Source organism: Pseudorasbora parva, chromosome 25 (genome assembly GCF_024679245.1).
Source record: "Pseudorasbora parva isolate DD20220531a chromosome 25, ASM2467924v1, whole genome shotgun sequence".
NCBI classification, from domain to species: domain Eukaryota; kingdom Metazoa; phylum Chordata; class Actinopteri; order Cypriniformes; family Gobionidae; genus Pseudorasbora; species Pseudorasbora parva.
Window position 1 is genome coordinate 17859833 of NC_090196.1, and position 22046 is coordinate 17881878.

The 22046-nt window shown below is 36.3% G+C and overlaps 2 protein-coding genes across 5 annotated transcripts in view; one reads left to right on the forward strand and one right to left on the reverse strand.

Moving 5' to 3' along the window:
- On the reverse strand, positions 1–15277 carry ube2q2 (ubiquitin-conjugating enzyme E2Q family member 2). Of its 4 annotated transcripts, none has more exons than XM_067437053.1 (13): positions 14942–15277; positions 13475–13579; positions 8275–8397; positions 8105–8161; positions 7869–8006; positions 7524–7608; positions 4934–4994; positions 4172–4262; positions 4002–4060; positions 3013–3061; positions 2832–2927; positions 2680–2746; positions 1–2582 (listed from the first exon to the last, which is right to left on the reverse strand). In XM_067437053.1, the coding sequence occupies exons 1-13, from the start codon at positions 15098–15100 to the stop codon at positions 2551–2553; spliced, it is 1122 nt and encodes a 373-aa protein (XP_067293154.1). In that variant the 5' UTR covers positions 15101–15277; the 3' UTR covers positions 1–2550. The 4 variants fall into 4 exon arrangements, with proteins under 4 accessions (XP_067293154.1, XP_067293152.1, XP_067293153.1 ...); XM_067437051.1 differs by having other exon boundaries at positions 7854–8006; XM_067437052.1 differs by having other exon boundaries at positions 7869–8009.
- Positions 14326–22046, forward strand: part of il17rel (interleukin 17 receptor E-like) — a 20012-nt gene continuing 12291 nt past the window's right edge. Inside the window, exons 1-10 of the mRNA XM_067437054.1 lie at positions 14326–14355; positions 17149–17399; positions 18145–18172; positions 18666–18806; positions 19419–19525; positions 19639–19753; positions 19892–19936; positions 20251–20393; positions 20473–20544; positions 20619–20673. Coding sequence (XP_067293155.1) covers positions 17292–17399; positions 18145–18172; positions 18666–18806; positions 19419–19525; positions 19639–19753; positions 19892–19936; positions 20251–20393; positions 20473–20544; positions 20619–20673 — 814 coding nt within the window. The 5' untranslated portion in view covers positions 14326–14355; positions 17149–17291. The remainder of the gene's footprint in view (positions 14356–17148; positions 17400–18144; positions 18173–18665; positions 18807–19418; positions 19526–19638; positions 19754–19891; positions 19937–20250; positions 20394–20472; positions 20545–20618; positions 20674–22046) is intronic.

A 22046-nucleotide genomic window follows, 5' to 3' on the forward strand; every position in this document is an offset into this window, starting at 1 on the left:
TCCTCGTAAAATTCTTTATTCATAAACTTGATGCAAGTTTACAAATATACTGTACATGGTCAAAATTCTCTTGTAATGGAAAAAAAACCCTAACAAAAAAACAAAAACAAAAAGCATGCCAACAGTGTGAGCTTCAAGAACCATTCCATGAAATGGCACCAGAGACGAGTTTTGTTATTAGTTACTGTGAGGTTCACGTTCGGTGTGAAAACAAAAAAACAACATCATTACTGTTCGGACAAGGAAACAAGAAAGACTAATCAGTCACAGAAATCTTGGTCAATGCGGACAAGCCCAGGTCAATGCAGATGTACTTCTGAAATGAATAGCCCCCTAAAAGGAAAATCATTCGGAAAGGTCTGCCTTTTCAAATCTCGCAGATGAAAACCCAAGACCCAGCTCATCTCTGAAACAAGACAGCAGCAATTACTTGCAAAGCAGACACTTGAGTGGCTCAAGACATTCCTGCTGCATTGGCTCTCTTGAATTACATTTACATGAGATTGGAGTAAAAGATTACATTTGCATCCATGTTAAAGATAATACGCATCCAAGAGCTTGCCCGTTATGGAAGTTCAAACTCAGGACTGATCCAAGAGGCACAATCACAACATTCTGTGCAAATACTAAACCCAAATGTCCCAAAATATTTACAAGTGGGAAAGCTGAAGTCAGAGGGGAGAGAAACAACAGCAAAAAAACAAGTTACATTTGACTGAGCACTCAAATTCAGTGAACAATGGAAATCTGATGCATTTTTATAGCCAGAGTCGTCCAATCACAACTGGCCTTTAACACTTCTTGCGGTGGAACCAAGCCCCATCATAAAATACTAAATAGAGGCCACAGGAAGCTGTTTAAATAATCCTTCGCCTTCAGGAATTAAAAGTCTTTGAAGTGGATAGGTAGAGCAAACGGACCGAAAAAGCGTTTTCTAACAGAATGGATTTTCCTGAGTTTTTAAAATGGAAACTGCTAGATGCCTTCACATACGCGAGCCTTATACAGTCAGTTTTATAATACGTTCCAAAACAAAACGCAAAAAATAATAGGGAGGTATGGCGTCATTTGAAAAGTCTAACTTCGCCGTTGATGGTAAAACATTGACCTTTCTTAAGACTTTATACTGGACGTTCAAATCCAAAGGTAAACTAAACGATGCCTTGAGTTTTGTATGAATTGTCCATCAGGCTTGGGAAGAAACAGTGCTCTTGGTAGTGTTGTGCTATGAGAAAAGCATTATTTGCGCTTTCGAAGACTTTAACCCATCGATGCTCACAAAATAAAACTGACAGTATCGACAAACCTTGAGTACTGCTAATCATGAGAGGTCCATTAGTAATGTAAACCTCAAATGTCTCAATCTGTAACAGCCGTTTTTAATGGAGCAGAAATTATGAACATCTTTCAAAACAGTAGATAACAATTAAGGGTGGGAACAGAAAACGGGGAGGAAAAAAAAAAAAGTTATGTTCATATCACTTATATAAATACAATTTTTAAGATATTACCCCCGTTATTTTGAGAAACATCAACTTTTTCCCCCATTTCGAGTCCAAAAGTCCTCATGTGAAAACAACTCTGAGAATTCCCCCACTTCACATAAACACCACATTTAAGACGCCTCAAATCCATTTACAAGTATACAAGTGGAGCTCTGTTCAACTATGGAGCGACGGTAAGTTCCGCTTCGCCTTTTCAAAGCCAAAGCTCGCATTTGTCCATTATTGGTCAGATCAGCCACATGCTAAAAGCAAGCGCAAGGAAACTGAGTGGAATTCATCCTTAGTGGAAAAACGAGATCTGGAGCTAGAGTCGTATAAACGCCCCTTCTTCTCGTCCTCGCCGTTATCAGTAATATTAGGGTTGCTTAAGAAGCTTGCGCATATAATTGCGGCAAATAATGATTCTTCAACAACATCAGCATTAAATGTACCAGTACATGTTAACTCAGAATGCATGAGGGAGGGAAGAAGTCTCTATAGATACAAGAGCAGTGGCACATTGTCTTCACATTGTCTCTAGTTGCATCCATATCCTGTTTTAAGTTCAGTAAACCATCATTTAAAGTCCATGGCCATAAGAACATCCTTTAAAAGCAGATAGAGAGGATCAGATCCAGCATCTTCATTGAGCATCTCCATCTATGTAATAATCCTGAACAGAGCCATGCTCCAGTAAAAGTGAGGAGGAAGCAACAAAAAAGAGAAAGAAAAGAAAAACACATCTTTCTCTGATCAGAAACGCCATGTTAGATGCCTTATTAGTACCAAGGCTCTTAAAGTCCCATCAGTATAGAAATAATAAATGAGAGAGAGAAAGAGCATGAGAAACAGAGACGTCATGGGATATGGTCAAAGAGTCCAGCCTTGCAGGAGAGGACGATGCAAATTTCCAAGCATTCCAGACAGTGAGAGGGTGAACGTTTCCCCTGATGGTTTCCACTTACACGAAGTCTCAAGCTTAAGAGGTGAAAACATTAGTAAAATAAAAGCAAAGGTTTGACCAGATATCCCATGTTTGCAGTATGTACGCGGATCAATGCTTCTACTAGCCATCTTCTTTAGGAGGTGTGTACCAGCCTAGAGGAAAAACATCACACAAACAAAAAAAAAAGACATCTGAGACCATGTCAAAGTGCATTAATTCTGTACCTCATTTTGTAGTTTCTCCACCTACCATTTTTTTCGTGAATCTGAACCAATGATTTGTATGACTGTTGTGCTCTGGCAAGATTGTATTGATTCTGCACAAAACAAAAGGGGAAAAGGGTCAACATTTCTGAAATAATTTTTTTGGGTCGTCTCAGATCATGTGGAGGCCAGACAAACCTTATTTGCTCCGAACTGCACTCTGGCTTTCCCTTTGACTAAGGTGGCATTGATTTGCATGATGACTGACTCTATTGAGTAGGCACTGCTCCAGCCCTGTGATCAACAGCACAGATTAGATTGATTTGATTTCAGATTTCATTCTTTATTTCAATGTGCAAACCCTAAAGAGAATTCAAACCTGTTTTGTAAGTAGTTCCATACACAAGGCTCCTCCACCAAGAACATAGCTAGATGAGAAAAAGCAGGGCGCATTACCAATTTTGAAAATGAGCATTATTTGTGTGTGTGTGTATTATATATATATATATATATACATATATATATATATATATATAAAATAAAATTATTAATTAATAATAATAAATAAAGACATGATAATAATAAAAACAGCCAATTTAAGTTAGCAGTAGAAGCAGTATTAATAGGGCTGTAACGATACACCAAACCCACGATTCGGTTCGTATCACGATTTTTGACCCACGGTACGATACAAACCTCGATATGGGGAGGACAAAACAGTTTTATTCTGTACAGTATTCTGTAGCCTATTTTGCCGTCAATACCATATATCTGTATGGTCAATAGGCTACTGCCGACGTTTTCTTTGGGGTACCAATAGGCAATATATATTTAACATGAAGTATAGGGCCTCCTGTACATCAATACCAACAGAAGCGCCGCGTCAGACACGCTTCTGGTGTGCAAAGAAAGAGAAAACGCCACGCAGCCGCCCCGCAGATGACACGCAACAGAAACGCCACGCTCACACCACTTTGCCAGCCGGTTGGGGAAGCTTCTTGAAACATTTACGGCAAATTGTGTGGGTCTTGTCAACTACACGATTGCCATCCTTGTTCTCCACCGGGTAGCTGAAATGTTGCCATACTGCTGACTTAAAAGTTGGACCTGGACAGGAAGGATAATTCTGGGAGTTGGAAGGGGTGTGTCGCGATTCTGCCTTCTCAGATCGCGATACAGGTTCGTGGACCTGCGTATTGCGATTTCGATTTCATATCGCATATCGTTACAGCCCTAAGTATTAAACTTCATAAAAGCTTTAAAAAAAAAAAAACTTATGACTTATTCTCTATATAAATCTATACAAACATAATTGCAAAACTTTAAATGAAAATATTAATACTAGAATAGACAGGCTCTCCTGCTCACCCTCCAGACAGGACAGGAGACACAACCCGTACAAAGGGAGGATCAAAAGGAAAGTTATCCTACCATCGGGAAGAAAGAAAACAAAACTTCAGTTGCATAATCATGCCTTTCAATCAAATTCTCTTCAATCTGTATTTTATTGTACAATAAAGAAACAAAGCAGCACTTACTTTATAAGAGAAATTGAGCAGAATGTAGTCCATGCCTTCTTTTTCCTTCAAAACCTGCAAGTCGCTGTGTAACGGACTGTCTGGATCAACCCTTAAAAACGCACAAGGATGATTTTTAAAGATCTGAACACTTAAACAAACATCAGCTTACATGTTATTTCAGATGTTGTGCAACCATATTTCATATTTTGTGCAACCATATCATCAGCCTAAATGTTATTTTATATGTTGTGCAACAATACCTACATGTTATTTAATGTCGTGCAACCATATCATCAGCCTAAATGTTATTTTATATGTTGTGCAACCATATTTCATATTTTGTGCAACCATATAAATCAGCCTACATGTTATTTCATATGTTGTGCAACTTTTTCATATTTTGAGCAACCATATAAATCAGCCTATATGTTATTCCAAATGTTGTGCAACCATTTAATTTCATATGTTGTGCAACAATATCATCAGCTCATGTAATTTCATGTTGTGGAACTATTTTTCATATTTTGCGCAACCATATCATCAGCCTACATGTTATTTCATATGTTGTGCTGCAACCATATTTCATATTTTGTGTAACCATATCATCAGCCTAGATGTTATTTCATATGTACTGCAACCATATTTAATATTTTGTGCAACCATATCATCAGCCTACATGTTATTTCATATGTTGTGCAACAATACCTACATGTTATTTCATGTCGTGCAACCATATCATCAGCCTAAATGTTATTTCATATGTTGTGCAACCATACTTACGTCCTTAACTTGACATGCCACTCATACAGGCTATCATTGACTAACTCCACTGAATAGATACCTGGAAGAGACAGAATGGAAAAGTAAACAAACAGATCTGTAACAGCCCTTTCACTAGAACAAGATAAAATAAATTTTCCAAAATCATTTTCAAAACCATTTTTAGAAATCACAGCTGCACTCTTGACATAAAAGTGTCAGTTACCAAAAGTGAAGCTACATAAAATGTGGGTAAATTCCAAGATAAGATAAGATACTTTGTGGGGAAGGCATTTACAGAAATGCGTCGTGATGGTGGCCAAAGGAACAACAACAACAAAAAAACCTTGGCAAGGGCACCATTCCAAATGAGCCATTTATGAGCTTCCATTACATGCGAGATGTTCCCCTTTAGAAGGCAACAGCCCATGTAGGCAGTATGCAGGTTTGGAACAGACTAGAGCTGCAACTAACAATTATTTTTTCTGTCGACTAATCTAATGATTATTTTTTCGATTAGTCGACTAATCTAACGATTTTTTTTAGCCTTTGAAAATTATCAAAATTCTGTGGCACCCCCTCGCATAAGTTACGCTAGAGGTGTAACAGTACAGACTGCTCACGGTTCACTTTGTATCACGGTTTTAGGTTCACGTTTCAGTACAGTTCGGTATTTGCTATGTTCAGAGGAAAAAGGGAAAAAGGACTACTGTCAAATGAAAATAAAGAAAATAAGAACAAATAACTTAAATAGGAGCAGCAGCACAAATAAATACTATTGAGCAAAGATGAGAATAAAATAAACAATGTTTTTCAGGTAGGTCTAACATTAGTTTTTAGGTAGAGAAATGGAATAAAGTAATCAAATGTAAAATAACTGCACATTTAACTGTTTAAATTAAAAAAATAATCCTTATTAAACTTACAAAAGCTTTTCAATCAAGAGCAGTGAGTGATGTCTATCTTTTGTTTGACATTAAACAGACAGCAGTGAATGCTACTGCCCCTTTAAGACCCACAGATAGTCGTCGTATTTTCTGTATAAAGTTCACTTAGGGCATAGAGTAGGCTGTGACATTTTGACATACTTTTTGTGTGAGTTTGTCCGTTTAAGCACAGGATTTGAAAGATAACTCAATATTTGCGCGCTTTGGGACGAGTGCACAGAGACAGATCTTCTCATTCGCATCTCCTGGCTACACGGGGGTGACGACGGTGAAAATGACTGCTCATATTCGGACGTACGGCAGCACTCGCATGCGTTTTATAAAGTTTACAAAGAGAGACCGTTTTGCCCACATTTTTCTTTTATTATCGCTGTTGTTGTAGTGTATACCTGAGGAGTCAGCACGTGTATCCATCGACAGCATTATTTTCAAGTTACAACCCATATTAAAAGATGTGTCATCAGATGTGAGATGAACCACGGTGTAAGTGCGTCCTGGCACCTTTTGCTCAGGATCCCGGTTGGGAAACACTGGTCTGTAATGGATTGACACCGCGCTGGTTTGTTTAGAATTATGAGCGCCATGACTGCGCGCTGCCGCGTGATGAAGGCGTGTTGCAACTCTGTTATTCAACTGCTCTGGTTTTAAAAGCTATGTCACACTAAACGCACCAAAATGCAATAAAACTTGTTTTGTGCACTCTTGTGTGAGTGAGTAAGAGACGCACAAAAGGGCGGAGAGAGAACTTAAGGAAATGCAGCTAAACGAATATGCTTGCGTCTTTTAAATAGCGTAAAAATTAATAAATGACGAATCAATATGTGGCGGCCGTTATTGATTATGTGGCGGTCCGCCACAAATTAGTCTATGTGTGGGAAACACTGTTTAAAGTATTCCCACACTTTTGATATTCGTGGTCTAGGTTTTTGTGATAGAATGGAGAACTTTCTCCATTCCCAGGAGCAGAAGCCAACATTACGCGAGATGAATGTGTGACACGATGCGCCGACGCATTTCACAAACGTCGACATATTTCCGTAGTCGACGTCATCGATGACGAATGGTCATTGCAGCACTAGAACAGACAAGTGGAAATGTCATATGTCATTGATGTAATGCAAAACCAAAATTTAGGGCTGTGACGGTTGCAGTTTTTTACCACCGGCGGTGGCACGGTGTTTGTGGGGTTCTCGGGGTGGGGGATGAAACTGAAACAATGAACTAAAACACTGCCCTATAGCCTACTTATCACACAACCATGAAACATATGTTTAAAAAAAGCTTGAATGACTGTTTTAAATAAAACAATTCACATTTAAAAAATATATATATTGTAAGATTTAAATAATGAGGCTTAAACATCTGTTAACAAGCGCGCGTGTTTACAGCACTTGAGTGAAACAGCCTGCTAACATTAAAATAAATATCAGAGATAATACAGTGAAATAAACAGGTAAATAAGAAAGTTAAATATTAAACTATAAATCGTTGCAACTTTCAAACAGCATACAGCTAAAAGGTACAGGTTATAAATAGCAACTGCTATTGCAAATGTTATATTCTATACAAAACTTTTTGCATGTCATATAGTGTGTCACGTCACGTGCAGACTACCGCCGGTGGCACGGTGGTCATGGCGACCATCACAGCCCTACCAAAATTACCTGTCTTATAACTCTGTGATCTATAGATCTCCCTGAGTTCCTTCATGAGGCGGTCAGAGGCCTGAACTGAACCAGACACCGCACCCTAAGAGACCAACAAAGAAGCATTTAGGGAACATATACAAGGCGCAAACTAATTATTCAAATTATTCTTTAGTGGATATGAGAATTTGCACATAGAAAAAAAAAAGACTACTTGTAAATAAACCAATCATTTGGTTTATAACATCATGTTACACATCATACAAAAAAGGATAGCATATTAAGTGCTATTTTGCTGCTTTTTAAGTGCTCCACCCAACCCCAAAGTTAAATAAAAAGGTACCTTACCGAATGGACACTTACGTTCAAGTGGTCCTGCCTCTGGTTCTTGCGGATTTTCTCCAGAATGGCCAGATTCTCCTTCTCGATGCCATCGTCCTCCGACTTCTTGCCATCGACCGGCTCCTCTTTCATGTCATAGTGGTCTAGATCTTCAATATCCTGCTGCCACAGCAACAAACAAAAGAATGTGTTAGGTATCAACTAGTCTATTCATAACTGGAATCACAAAGCCATTGCATCCTCCAAAAGCTTATTACCTCTGCCATTTCCTCTTCCTCCTCTTCTTCTGATGTCACTTCATCTGTTGTTCCATGCTGGGAAAAACAAGAACAAGAAAAAGTTTGCATCAGCTCACACACATTACAAACGGGAAAGGGAAGGAGTGTAAAAAGAAATGGCTATGTAGGTCTGTGCTGATTTGGGCTACCTTCTTGTCCTGACTGATGGGTCCAGCAGGAAGAGGCTGATCCAGCATCTCCACATCAGGATGCTGGGGCAGGTTATAGAGTCGGCATAAATCACAGATCAGCCTTTTCAGCTGCTGTAGGAGCTGCGCAAGAACAAAAAGTGGTAACAAATGGTGAGTAACTTTATTAGAGAAAACCTTTTTACCTACTAATTAATATAAAACGGCTAATCTACTATAAAGCATTGGGTCACACTTTGTGTGTTCAGATAAAAAAAAAAAAATTAAAGTTTCATCCTGACTAATATGTGGATTTATGTTCCTTGTGGATTAGGGCTGCATGATTATAGCACAATCATATTCGGGTCAATGTAAAATAAGATTGTGCATTATAAAGCAGGACTCGATAATAAGGACTGCCTGATGGCCTGGCGCCAGCGTGAACAATGCTCGGGAGAGTTGATGGAACTGCATTGCTACAAAAGTATATCATTTAATCATTTGCCTGTGTTTTTAAGACTTGCCCAATATTGAAGCGCAGGAAGACACAAAAGAGATTGGGTAGTCACTGTTTGAGAAGTGTGCGAACATCCAGAAAGTTATATCTCAAACGTTGTAAATACTAAATTGAGTTCTTTCACATTTTGCACTTGAATGGACAAATCCATACAAAATTATGACCATTAACCCCATAAAAATATTTGGTTATGCCTTAAGTGACCATTAACAGTTAAAAACACATGAGACGACTCAAAATGTTTCTTAACTTTTCTTTTTTTTGCCTGTTTTTAGTGTTTTACTTCTTACACAATTAATTAATGATATTATTGATATACAGTGTAGAGTAAAAAAAATGCTTACCACAATTAATATTTTAATAAATAAATCTACCTCAGTTATAATACATTGTTCACCTGTTGGGAAGTGTTTGTCATGTTTTGACAATAAAGGATAGTTTAAAACCACAGTTAACTGTCTGTTTTCTACATCTTTCACTCAGGAGCAAAAATATGCCTTTAAATTTTATAAATATTTATAGCTATCGACTGATATGGAAAATTATATTGTGATAATTTTTTGGGCCATATCGCCCAGTCCTATAACATGTTTTATATTTCTATGATATCAAGCCCATTAACCTAATTAAAACATGTTCATCACAGAGCGGTTTTCAGGTGACTGTGTGTATGAATTGCACGTTTAATGCATTTTTGGAATAAATTAAAAGATCTGGACAAAGACGTGAAAATAATAGTAATTATTTCCCTTGCAATCACAATGATCAAATTTTGACTAATAGATTTTAAGATGTGTTTTAATGTTTTTTGAAAGAAGTCTCAAATGCTCAGCAAGGCAGCATTCATTTGATAACAGAAATATTGTGAAATATTACCATTTAAAATAATTCTCAATTTAAATATATTTGAATTTAATTTATATTTATTATCTTTGATCAAAGCTGAATTGTCAGCATCATTACTCCAGTTTTCAGTGTCACATGATCCTTCAGAAGGAATTCCAATTATGGTCGGATAACGAACGTTGTACTCTTAAAGGAGTTCAGCCAAAAATGAAATTTATGTCATTAATGACTAATGTTGTTCCACACCCGTAAGACCTCCGTTCATTTTCAGAACATAGTTTAAGATATTTTATTTAGTCAGAGAGCTTTTCTGTTCCTTCAATGAAAGTGTAGGCACACTATACTGTCCATGTCCAGAAAGGGAATAAAAACAAAGTAGTCCATATGTGACACCAGTTAGTTCATTAGAATCTCTCTCGAAAATACATTATGGTCCAAAAATAACAAAAACTACAACTTTATTCAGCATTGTCTTCTCTTCCCGTGTTTGTTTTCAACCCTCAAATAAAGATTTGAACGGTTATGAATCAGCGTATTGATTCATGATTCGGATCGCATGTCAAAACTGCCAAACTGCTGAAATCAAGTGACATTTTAGGGATGCACCTATCCGATACTCACAGGGTTTTTCCTGGGTCAGAAATGGTCTTCGGTGGTGGCTGACCAGACATGGTCATCCACACACACGCATATACGCGCATACACACACCAACAGTAAAAGTACCTACCCGTGTGATCTGTGAGCCCAATACTGACAATAAATGTTAAATAAATGCAATTGTTTTCATTTTGCTGAATTAGATGCTGACCTCATCTAATTTTGATATCTCATTATGTATGGTGTCTTGATGTTTGTTTCTTTAGTTTCTCGTTTTTACACAGTTTGCATGGTTTACCGATTAATTGGTCTGGCAATAATTATTAAAAAATAGCATTAAAAATGTAATAAATAGTTTAATTCTCTACCATATACAATTTAATAAAACTATTGGCTATCAACAACTTCCGTTGTTTTGGTAATTTACTACACCTTATCAATATAAATGCTCAAAATAAATACATGAAAATACTGTGGATTATTAAAACTAATTCTTACTAACCCCTCTTGTTTAATGGGTTAAGCACTTGCATTCTCATTTCAGAGGTGTTGTAAATAAATGATTACACACTGATTCGTGAGTTCAGTGTTGGACAGATCAGTTAATTCAAATGAATCGGTTCAAATGAGTTCGCGAATCAGACAAAAGCAGACGCGTTAAATGTGAACCCAGATGGTTAAAACAACGCCAAAGATTTGTCAACACAGAATTACACATTACATAAGGATATTTTTCAGTTTATTTGAAAGTATGGTTTATGTCAGCTGCATGTGCAAAACGTCTGTCAAAAGAAGTGCGTTTTTTGAGCACAATTCACATTCAGCAGTGCGAACGCGCCACACGGAACATGTGAACAGGAGTCAGTCTTCCGACCTTTTACCATTGTGTCAGTTCTGTTGATTTTGATTGATATGTGCGAGTGAGAGCTCAGATGGTGATCGTTGTGAAGACAGGATCGCACGGACAGTGCGCGCGCAGGCTTTCTGTTCTGTCACTCACGTGCATTAGTAATCTACATCAATTCATAAATCACAGTAGGGTAATTCATCAAATTTGGCGGGACAAAAATGTGTTTTGGCGGCCGCCAAAAAATTTTCAATGTAGAAAAAACCCTGGATACTCAGGATCGGTATCGGCTCCGATCCGCCATTATTTGCCGGATCGGGTATCGGACAGACAGTACAGATCCAAATTCGATACTGCGCATAATATTCTGTGTTATTGTTAAGCCCCAGTGCCCCACAAAAGGCACAAAAACATTATAAAGCATCATGAACGATTCATGCACTATATTATAAGTGTTATGAAGCCATTCCATAGTTTAATGTGAGTACAGATTAATATTTAAGTAATTAAATTCAAGTTCACGTCAATGCTCCCCTCCGCTGCGGCTCAAGTCACTCTCCATTCAGCTTTCAAACTGTGTGTCGCGTTCGGTTACGACAGTCAACATGATGAAACTCTCTCCAAGATTATTTATTTTTTCTGTTATTATGCTTGATCTTTAGATAACGCTCTAGTTTCTCAAAAAAACAACCATCTTGCTGGCGTTTATTGCTGTAAATCGTGTTACTTTCTACCGAGTGTCTGTTAGATCACAACACTGGACTAGTTATTGTATTGTTCTTCACACACAGTAACTGAAATGTTAAACTGTTCAAATAAACGGCTTATAAGAATACTGCATAGATACACTATGGGCCTTTATCTTGTTTTGAACGTCTCAATGTGGACGGAGGCACAGAGCGCGGCGCACTGTGAGCATGTGATTCCGTTGCTTCAAGCGCATCATCCCAGCGCACGGGATGCGCATACGCGCTTTGTGCCGCTCTATATTATAATAAATCTGTGCTATGAAAGCCTTATTAATAGCCTCTCTTGTTCTGCCCTCTCTATAACATGTTGCTGCCTCATTAAAAAGATGAACTTATACATTTAAAATAAATGTAATTTCTTAGTATATAGGCCCAATTTCTATAAATATATTTACATGCTTTCATGAATATATTTTGTTTAACATTTTACCAGATTCACAGCTACACTTATTCACTTTTGTTTCCTTTATTTTCCCCCCACTAAATGTTTAGATTTTATAACAATTATTGTGCACTCGTAATTTTGTAACTTTTGCTGCTGAATTATTCACTAATCTAACTTATTCACCATCTATAGTAGTGAGCTATTTTTGTCATAGAACGCTATTTTAAATATTTTTTTTATTTGTTATTTTTCTTTATAATGAAGTCTGTATTTAGTTGATTGTGTTTAACTCACAAAAGAGTGATTTTCAATTCAACATACTAAGGTTTAGAAATTCAACATAGAATTTTTAAACAAAACTGCATTGGTATTGGATCGGTTTAGAATCGGTATCGACCGATACTCAGAATTTTTTAGATCAGATCGGTTCTGAAAAAATGGTATAGGTGCATCCCTAGACCATTTTACCGTTTCATTTGAGAAAAACTACTGTCATGTCATAAAAACACAGAAACTCAAGCCAACTTATCAAAATAAAAGTTTGGTTTAACTTGACAAATATATTTCTGTTGTACAGTAGAATTTAAATACGTCTCAGTGCAATAATAATACTAACACTACTATAATAATAAATGATTTATTAAGTAATAAATCAAGTTTTCATCCATGTTTTAATTTTAACAGTATAAAACTGAGTTGTGCAGCACTTTGTTTGACAAAAAGGTTTGTATAATTAAGTTAAAAGATAAATTAATGTTTTATGGCGTCATTTGATTACCAGAAAATACACAAGAATTAAAAAAAAAAAATGTGAGAAATCTTTTCATAAATTTTTTTTTTTTTTTATTTAATTAAGTAGCTAGAAGCCTACAATTTACTGGTAAATATTACAGTAAACACCACAGACAGCAACCAAGGCAGCTCTGGCATAATGTCAATAACACTTCTATGAATGACTTACAGTTTCTTTAGTTATTGATGTATCCCTAAAGTACCGAAAAAAGTACAGGTACCATTTCAGGTACAGGTCCCGGTTAATATTCTAATATGCTGATTTTCCTGCTCAAGAATCATTTATTATTATCAATGCTGAAAACGGCTTTGCTACTTAATATATTTTTTTGGTAAGGCGATACATTTGTCTTTCAGGATTCAGGAAAGATTTGTATTTGACCCTCAACTTCAGAACAGTAATGTACATTAAAATACACATTTTCCTTTGTTGCATTTTGATGATCCCCTCTTATTGAAATCTCAGATATGGGAAACACCTGCTTACCAAAGTATTGCCTCTTCTGACATCCTCTAGCCGTTCAAGGACTTCGGTCAGACTTGGGTCATCTGAATCAACGAACCATATTGGTGGCGTTGAAGGGTAAGACTCCTACAAAAATATCAAGAGTTACAACATCAGCATCTTCCTAATTGCATCAAAACCCTTTGTCCTTTCACAAGGTTACTGAAGTCCGATCCATTCAGCCACTTGCATGACAAGCAGCCACATCAACAGCTGCCAAACCAATGAATCAAACTGCAGGTTCTCCCTCTCTTAATGGACAACCAAAAGAGACCGCAGAAGACCTGTGCATTGATGGGTGAGTCAGAGCTGATGTTGAAGTTCCTGTCGTCCATGTAAAATCATGTGGACATTATGTTCCTAACCACTACTTAGAAATCTCCTCCCATCATTAGAGGGCCAAATTGATGGCGACGTGATTTGCTTCTGCTTGTCAGGACCACACACTGAACTTACAGCACCTCACACATCAAAATATAAACTCAGCAAACTTAACCTGACCTCAATAACACCAGCCAGTTGGCACTGCAGTGCTGTCGCTTTGCCGCTGCGTTTTCATAGTGTACGTTATGACAACAACTCTTGATAATCTAATAGACTTAATATACACGCAACAGAAGTTACATGCAGAGCGTTTCCTCTAAAAAGCTGTTAAAATGGCAGGAATCGCTCAAATGATTAAGTTTGGAACCGCGCTAATATTGCTAGCACACGACGTTAGCAATCATGATAGCTATGAGAAATTACCATAACAATTACATTACAATAGATTTAACGGGATATAGAGTTGGGTCGTTTTAAATCTACGCATTTATTACGAGGCCTCGCTAACTGAAGAACTTCGACAACCCAGCAAATGACTCGTTAATTTGATAGCCAACATTATAACTAACTGTGTATACAAATAGTTTCACTGCGTCATACACATTACAAAATACCACCTCAAAGACGACCTAGAAAAAAACAAACAAAAAAAAACATTTTGTCCAAAACGTCGTTTAGCTAGCTAATGTATCATTTTTGCTAAATTAGCACACAAGCTAATTACATGGCAACTAACTTAACTGTAAAATCCCCACCGAGGCGGAATAAAACGACTATGCGTTTTATTTAACTATCTCGTGTTTGATATAACGTTAATCAAACAAGTCTGAATATTAGCTGGCGTGTTTGTTTAGCTAACACAGTTAAAGCGAGAGCCAACGCAGTTAACTTTGTTAGCTAATCAACTAACGTTAGCAAGCTAAACGTAGCTCATGCTATGAGTGTGTACTTGTTTATCTGTTATTTTGTCATCCGTTTGAGGATATAGAATAGATTTTGATCGGTCTAAATGCTTTTATTCGCAATATGGTGGCTTTAATCGAGTCAAAAGGGGGTTGTGGTGGCGTTATTTCACTCGGCCTTGTCTTGTTCGCATGTAAGCTACACAAGGCTGATGAATCTTACCGTGATGTTGCAGTGAATAATCAGCAGTTTTTCTCCTGTCACATTAAACTGGCAGCTAAGTTCGTCAGGCTTCCAGTCGATTATTCTGAATCGCTCATGGTTTGGGTCAAAGATTGACTCCAGGAACTTTAATTCGGCCTTCAGCCCCGACACCGACATCTTCCACTCATCTCATCAGCAGCCAGGCCGCGGGGGGAAGGGACGTACGGATACTGCGAGCGCGCAGCTGATCCTAGGGAGCGAGTGCGTGTGTGTGCGCGCAGCGGAGGCTGGAGGAGAGAAACAACAAAGAGGGGGTGGGGAGAGTAGAGGAGAGGCGCACTGGAGGCAGGGAGAGATCAGCAAACAACGCCCGCCAAGAAATAATGTGAGCGGGGCCAAGCAGAGCGTGAGGGGGTGAGCAGTTTGTACATGGGGAGGCTGTTGGTTTTATTTCATACTCACATGAATGTCATTTTTTTTTCTGGTTGACCATCCTAAATTAATAATAATAATAATAATAATAATAATAATAATAAAGAGAATCATCATCTGTATTATACTTATACTTATCATTATTATTTATTATTTTTCGGGATATTCGACCAGAAATAGTTTGACCAATGTAACCTTGCACTATCTATCATATAAAATAATTTTATAAATAATAATAATAATTTGTTTTATACCTATCATTTAATAATAATAATAATAATAATAATAAATAATAATAATAATAATTATAATTATTATTTATTTATTTATTTATTTATTTATTTATTTATTTATTTATTTATTTATTTTCTTCAGGATGTTCGACCAGAAATATTTTCACTAACAGAAAGCCATTTGATCATATAAAATAATTGAATAAATAAAAAACTACAATGTTAAACATATATTATATATATATTATCTTAGTAGCCTACATAATAATAATAATAATAATAATAATAATAATAATAATAATAATAATAATCCATATTATAATTATAATTAATTATTTTTCAGGATGTTTGACCACAACTAATCTGATCAACATTAACCTATTTGAGCATATAAAAATGTAATAAATAAATAAATAAATAAATAAATAAATAATATGTTAAACATATATTGTAATATCTTAGTATGGTTTAATAATACTACTAATAATAATCTATATGATTTATTTATTTATTTATTTATTTATTTATTTATTTATTTATTTATTTATTTATTTATTTATTTTTCAGGATGGTCAGCCAGATATAGTTTGAGTAGGAACTAACAGTAACCCATGTTATAATCCCCTTGCACTCATAAAATAATGTAATAAATAAGTAATAAATAATAATAATACATTGAACATATGATAATATCTGAGTAAGTGTTAATAATATAATAATAATAATAATAATAATAATAATAATAATAATAATAATAATAATAATAATAATAATAATAAAGATATATATTAAAATAATTTATAATATTCTAGGATTATCTGCAAGAAATAATTTGATTAGGAACCAACAGTAGGCCTATACAATATGATCATCACCTTGCACTAGCACATATCATATCAAATAATTTAATTAGCCTAATATTAGATATAAAAAATATTAATAATGATGATGATGACGATAATATTTTTTCTTCATCATCATCATCATCATCATCATCATCATCATCATCATCATCATCATCATCTTTACTTTTATTAGGCTATTCAAATGTTTCATACCTTTACAGGTGATTCGTTGTAATCAAAACCTGCTGCGCATTTGGAATGATTTATATTAACTGTAATAATTGTTATTTTTGTGGGAAATATCTCAAGGCGTGTCTGCTGTTGATTTTTGTCTCCATTTGTCTCCATCTAGCGGCGCATATAGTTTCTACAGAACGTTTCAAAAACATAGATCTATATTAGTAAAAAACAAACAAACAAACAAACAGAAAAAATATATTTAAAACGCCTGTCTAAAATTGTAACTTGACGTTATAAATTAGTAAATATCAATGAGAGGACTGCTATCATTGCTTTTATGGATATTTTTCCTAATGTGGTGTTATGACATATAGAAATATAATGAGAGAGAGAGAGAGAGAGAGAGAGAGAGAGAGAGAGAGAGAGAGAGAGAGAGAGAGAGAGAGAGAGAGAGAGAGAGAGAGAGAATGTGTGTCACAGTAGTATATGGATGAGCAACTTTTGTAGCTGCACTAGTTTTTTTTTTTTTTCTTAGTTATTAGGTTTTTAGTGGGCGGGAGCAATTTCCCTCTATATGTGAATGCCCGTTTGATATTTAAAGCGTGCTACGACTACAAGTCATTCACAGCGACAAGGCAAGTTTGTACTGGAGCGTCTGCGCGCCAACACTGACCAAACATGAACTATCTTCAGCTTCTTCCTCTTTTGCTCACCATCCTCCGAAGCAATAAGGTCCATATGAACACAATTGAGAGGAATCAGGACTGTGATTGGAGTTGTTCCCAGGTTTGTCAGTTACATTTGTGTTTATATATATATAATATAATATAATATATATATATATATATATATCATTTTAGTATTTTTGTTTCATTTGATATTATCTTGAGAATACTTGAGTAGAACATATAGCTGCAGTAATAACTTGATTATTAAAAGTTTAACATCATTATGCAGGAATTATGTCAAGGTTGAAACATTTAAGACAGACAGTACAATATATTAATATTTAACTTAATTATGCCAGTGCTTATTTATATGAGCTCCTGTCTTGTGTCAGAAAAGGTTAGTGGGAGGTTGAGTGACATTTATTTATGAGTCATAAAAATATGATCTCATTCATAACAATGAAGCCTTGCGCATTACATAATAGCCAAAATATGTGAAAAAAAAGAAACAAAACTGAATTATGCAAAGTCTTGAGACCAAACCAACTCACTCTCTCTGATCCAGGTCATCGGACTGACCAAGTTAATCTTTTTGTAATCTTTTGATTACTGTAACTGGATACGAGCATACTCTAGACTATATTCATTTGCCTGATGGCCATGATATATTTGCTCGTCTAACCAGGAACTTCCTAAGGTGTTAGTGAGTGGGAAACCCCTTGTTTTACTATCCTTACAGTATTTTCACATTTCCTCTTAAATGTTAAAGCATTTTGGACCCATGAATGGGAAAGTAGTTTGCACTATTATCACTCAGCATAGTATTTTAAATAGCGCCAAATCATTTTGATCTCTTTAAACAGGGTCTACAGTGTAAACCCAGACCTTACTGTGAGTATCTATCTATCTATCTATCTATCTATCTATCTATCTATCTATCTATCTATCTATCTATCTATCTATCTATCTATCTATCTATCTATCTATCTATCTATCTATCTGTCTATCTGTCTATCTATCTATCTATCTATCTATCTATCTATCTATCTATCTATCTATCTATCTGTCTCTCTGTCTGTCTGTCTGTCTGTCTGTCTGTCTGTCTGTCTGTCTGTCTGTCTCTCTCTCTCTCTCTCTCTCTCTCTCTCTCTCTCTCTCTCTCTCTCTCTCTCTCTCTGTCTCACTCTGTGTCTGTCTCACTCTGTGTCTGTCTGTCTGTCTGTCTGTCTCTCTCTCTCTCTCTCTCTCTCTCTCTCTCTCTCTCTCTCTCTCTCTCTCTCTCTCTCTCTCTCTCTCTCTCTCTCTCTCTCTCTCTCTCTCTCTGTCTCACTCTGTGTCTGTCTGTCTGTCTGTCTGTGGCACTAACATATTCTTTGTCTTATAGCTCCACTGTCAGCCTTTCACTGCAGAGATCAGCCTTTAAGCAGCAGTGTGTTCAGTAATGTGATGTTGTCTAATGTGTTGGAGTGTGAGGGGAAGAAATGTTCACTCCAGCTCAGAATCGCAACATCGGTGAATGTTACTGGTGTGTATGATTCCTGTCAAAATAATAATGCATGAATAAAATGCCTTTGTTTCAATACATGTTTTAAATGTATTAAATACGCAATTTATGAATTACTGTATTTATTGGCTAAAACAATGGTTTAATATTTCTTTAAGATATACCTCTTATTATATTTTTGTTTTTGTGTGTTTCACAAATTGCTTGGCATTTCCTAAATGTTTTACTGATTCAGGGAGTATTCAAGGATTCAGACAAGTTACCGCACAAGTTTCAATGAACTGCGTCCTTTTGTCTGATGAATGAGTTTAGTTTTTGCTGTGTTTACTCAGAGTCATGCCTACATCACTGCATCAAAAACAAACACTGTGGTAACTCACTGGCATGGTGTTACTTATCAGTACAACTACTTATTTTCTTAAACAAATTCTTTCACAAAAATAAGTTATCAATTAAATAAGTTCTAAACTGAAAAGTCTAACATTAACTAACCACAAATTGCCTTACTAGTCACTAGTTTGTTGATTTAACCTCAAATCTTAATGGTGTCATCACTGTGCGGCACTCATTAAATTGGTGCAAAATGAAAAGAAAAGAAATGAGGTTCTTGTAAAGCTTTGACCTGTTTTCCAGGTGATATCCGTGGAGTTTTAGTGTGTGCTGATTCTGCTGGGATGATAGGACATTGCCAGATTTATACCTTTGGCAGAGTTGGCAAAGGAAATGCAACAGGAAAACAGGTACAGTATTAGAATATAATTAAAACAAATACACATCTAGCATAACCACTAGAATTTTACATAAATCTGCCATTGTAACAGAGACTTCCTACCTTCCTACTCCCTACTTCTAGGTTGATATCCAGTTTAAGTGTGTTCCTGTTAGACCTGGACAGCATATGTTTGTGACTCTCAAAACGATTCCCAACTACTGTAAAGCCATGTGGTCACAACAGCACCTTGTTCCCGGTACCGGTATTGTGTTTGTTTGTGTTTCTACCCATGCTGAACTTCCTCCTTATTCTGTTTTCCAGCAGTCTATATATAATGCTTATACACAAAGTAGATTAATAGCATTAACTATTGCCCTTTTCTCTATAATGCCAGAATGCAGTCATGAAGGAATCAGAGAAACACTTCCAGAGTGCATCAGTAAGTTTCATTATTATGATGTCAATATAATGATTGACAGACAGACAGACAGACAGACAGACAGACAGACAGACAGACAGACAGACAGACAGACAGACAGATAGATAGATAGATAGATAGATAGATAGATAGATAGATAGATAGATAGATAGATAGATAGATAGATAGATAGATAGATAGATAGATAGATAGATAGATAGATAGATAGATAGATAGATAGATAGATAGATAGATAGATAGATAGATAGATAGATAGATAGATAGACAGATATGTCAGTATGTAAAGCATTATCTGTTTTGTTGTTTTTTTGTAGCTGGGAAGCTGGCATACACTGTTGATAAAGACAGGAATACATTAAAAGTGAAAGTGACTGATGCTCCTGAGGACACAGATTACAATCTCAGGCTCTGCCATAAACGCAGTTTCATCTGTGCAGGGGAAGGACCACACAGAACGGTACGAAGAGCTCGCACACTTTCCCTTCTAAGTTCTTCAAATAATTCAAAAAATGTTCCCCTGTTTTGCACTGTTTCAGATCAAATCACAGCACCTAGAGAGAAGCATAACATTTCAGTACTCCAAAGCATTGCCTTGTTTGTGCATTGAGGTATGAAAGCTTTATTTTAATAGAAAATGATGTTCTGAATGTGGAACCCGACTGTTAATTTTTTTTTTTTTCAGGGTTGGCCTGTCAGTGTAGATGCACGAAGAGTTCAAGTGTGTCCATTCAAAAACAGTGAGTAAAATGTACGATATTTAAATACAAAAATACAATGTTTTGTGTGGTAACCTAAAACTACATAGCAAGTGGTAACGTCTAAAGTTAATCTCCAGACCCGCCTCAAGACCTCTTTAACCAGCACCTGAATTAAAAGAAAACTCTTGCATTGGCTTGCTTATTTGCACGTGGTTGTGTTTTATCTGTACCAGATGCTATCTACGAGTCAGCACTTGCTCATATTTGTAAAGGGAGCACTTACTTCTTATTCAAATTTCTAGCTTTCCAGGGGTCTCATGTGTGAAGTTAAAGCACTTAAATTGATAAATGGCAGCTCACCATCATCTCCACACCCTCGTTTAATTTCAAACCTGCGGCAGTTTCTTTATTCTGCAGAACACTTTGAAGAATGTTTCGACTGTTTTTGCATTAAAAGCAGTGTTGGGTAAGTTAAAAAGTAATTCATTACTAGCTACTAAATACCTCTTTAATAGTGTAATTAGATTACTGTGCAAATTACTCTCTCCAAAAAGTATTTAATTACTTATTAAATGACCAAACATACTTTAACTTTAACAACCTGTAAGAGCTGTAAGAAGTCTCAGTTAATTAAGCACAGAAACATTTTTTTTTTGGACAAACAAACAAAATTTAAATGGATAGTTAAGTGCTATTCTTTATTGGTCAGGTGCAATTGGAAAAGATGTGTCTTAAGTTGTTTTTTTTAAAATGGCTACAGACTCGGCAGGACGAATTGAGATCGGCAGTTCATTCCACCAGGTGAGAGTGATTTCATGCCTCTATGGAACCACGAGGCGACGTTCACTCGCAGAACGCAAGCTTCTGGAGGGTGTGTAAATCTGAGCAAGCGAGTTTAGGTATATTGGTGCAGAGCCAGTGGTTGCTTTGTAGGCGAGAACCAGTGCCTTGAATTTGATGCGAGCAGCCATTGGCAACCAGTGCAGTCTGATGAAGAGAGGCGTAACATGAGCTCTCTTCGGCTCATTAAGACCACTCTCGCTGCTGCATTCTGGATCAACTGCAAGGGTTTGATAGTGCATGCTGGAAGCCCAGCCAGAAGAGCATTACAATAGTCCAGTCTGAAGAGAACAAGAGCTTGAACCCGGAGTTGTGCAGCCTGATCTGATAGGAAGGGTCTAATCTTTCTAATGTTGTATAAAGCAAATCTGCAGGACCGGGCTATTGCAGTAATGTGGTCAGTGAAGTTTAACTGGTCATCAATCACAACTCCAAGGTTCTTGGCTGTCCTGGATGGAGTTATGGTTGATGAACCAAGCTGAATGGAGAAATACATTTTGATGAAGTGCTGGGTTGGTTGAGACAACAAGTAATTCTGTCTTTGCAAGATTGAGTTGAAGGTGATGCTCCTT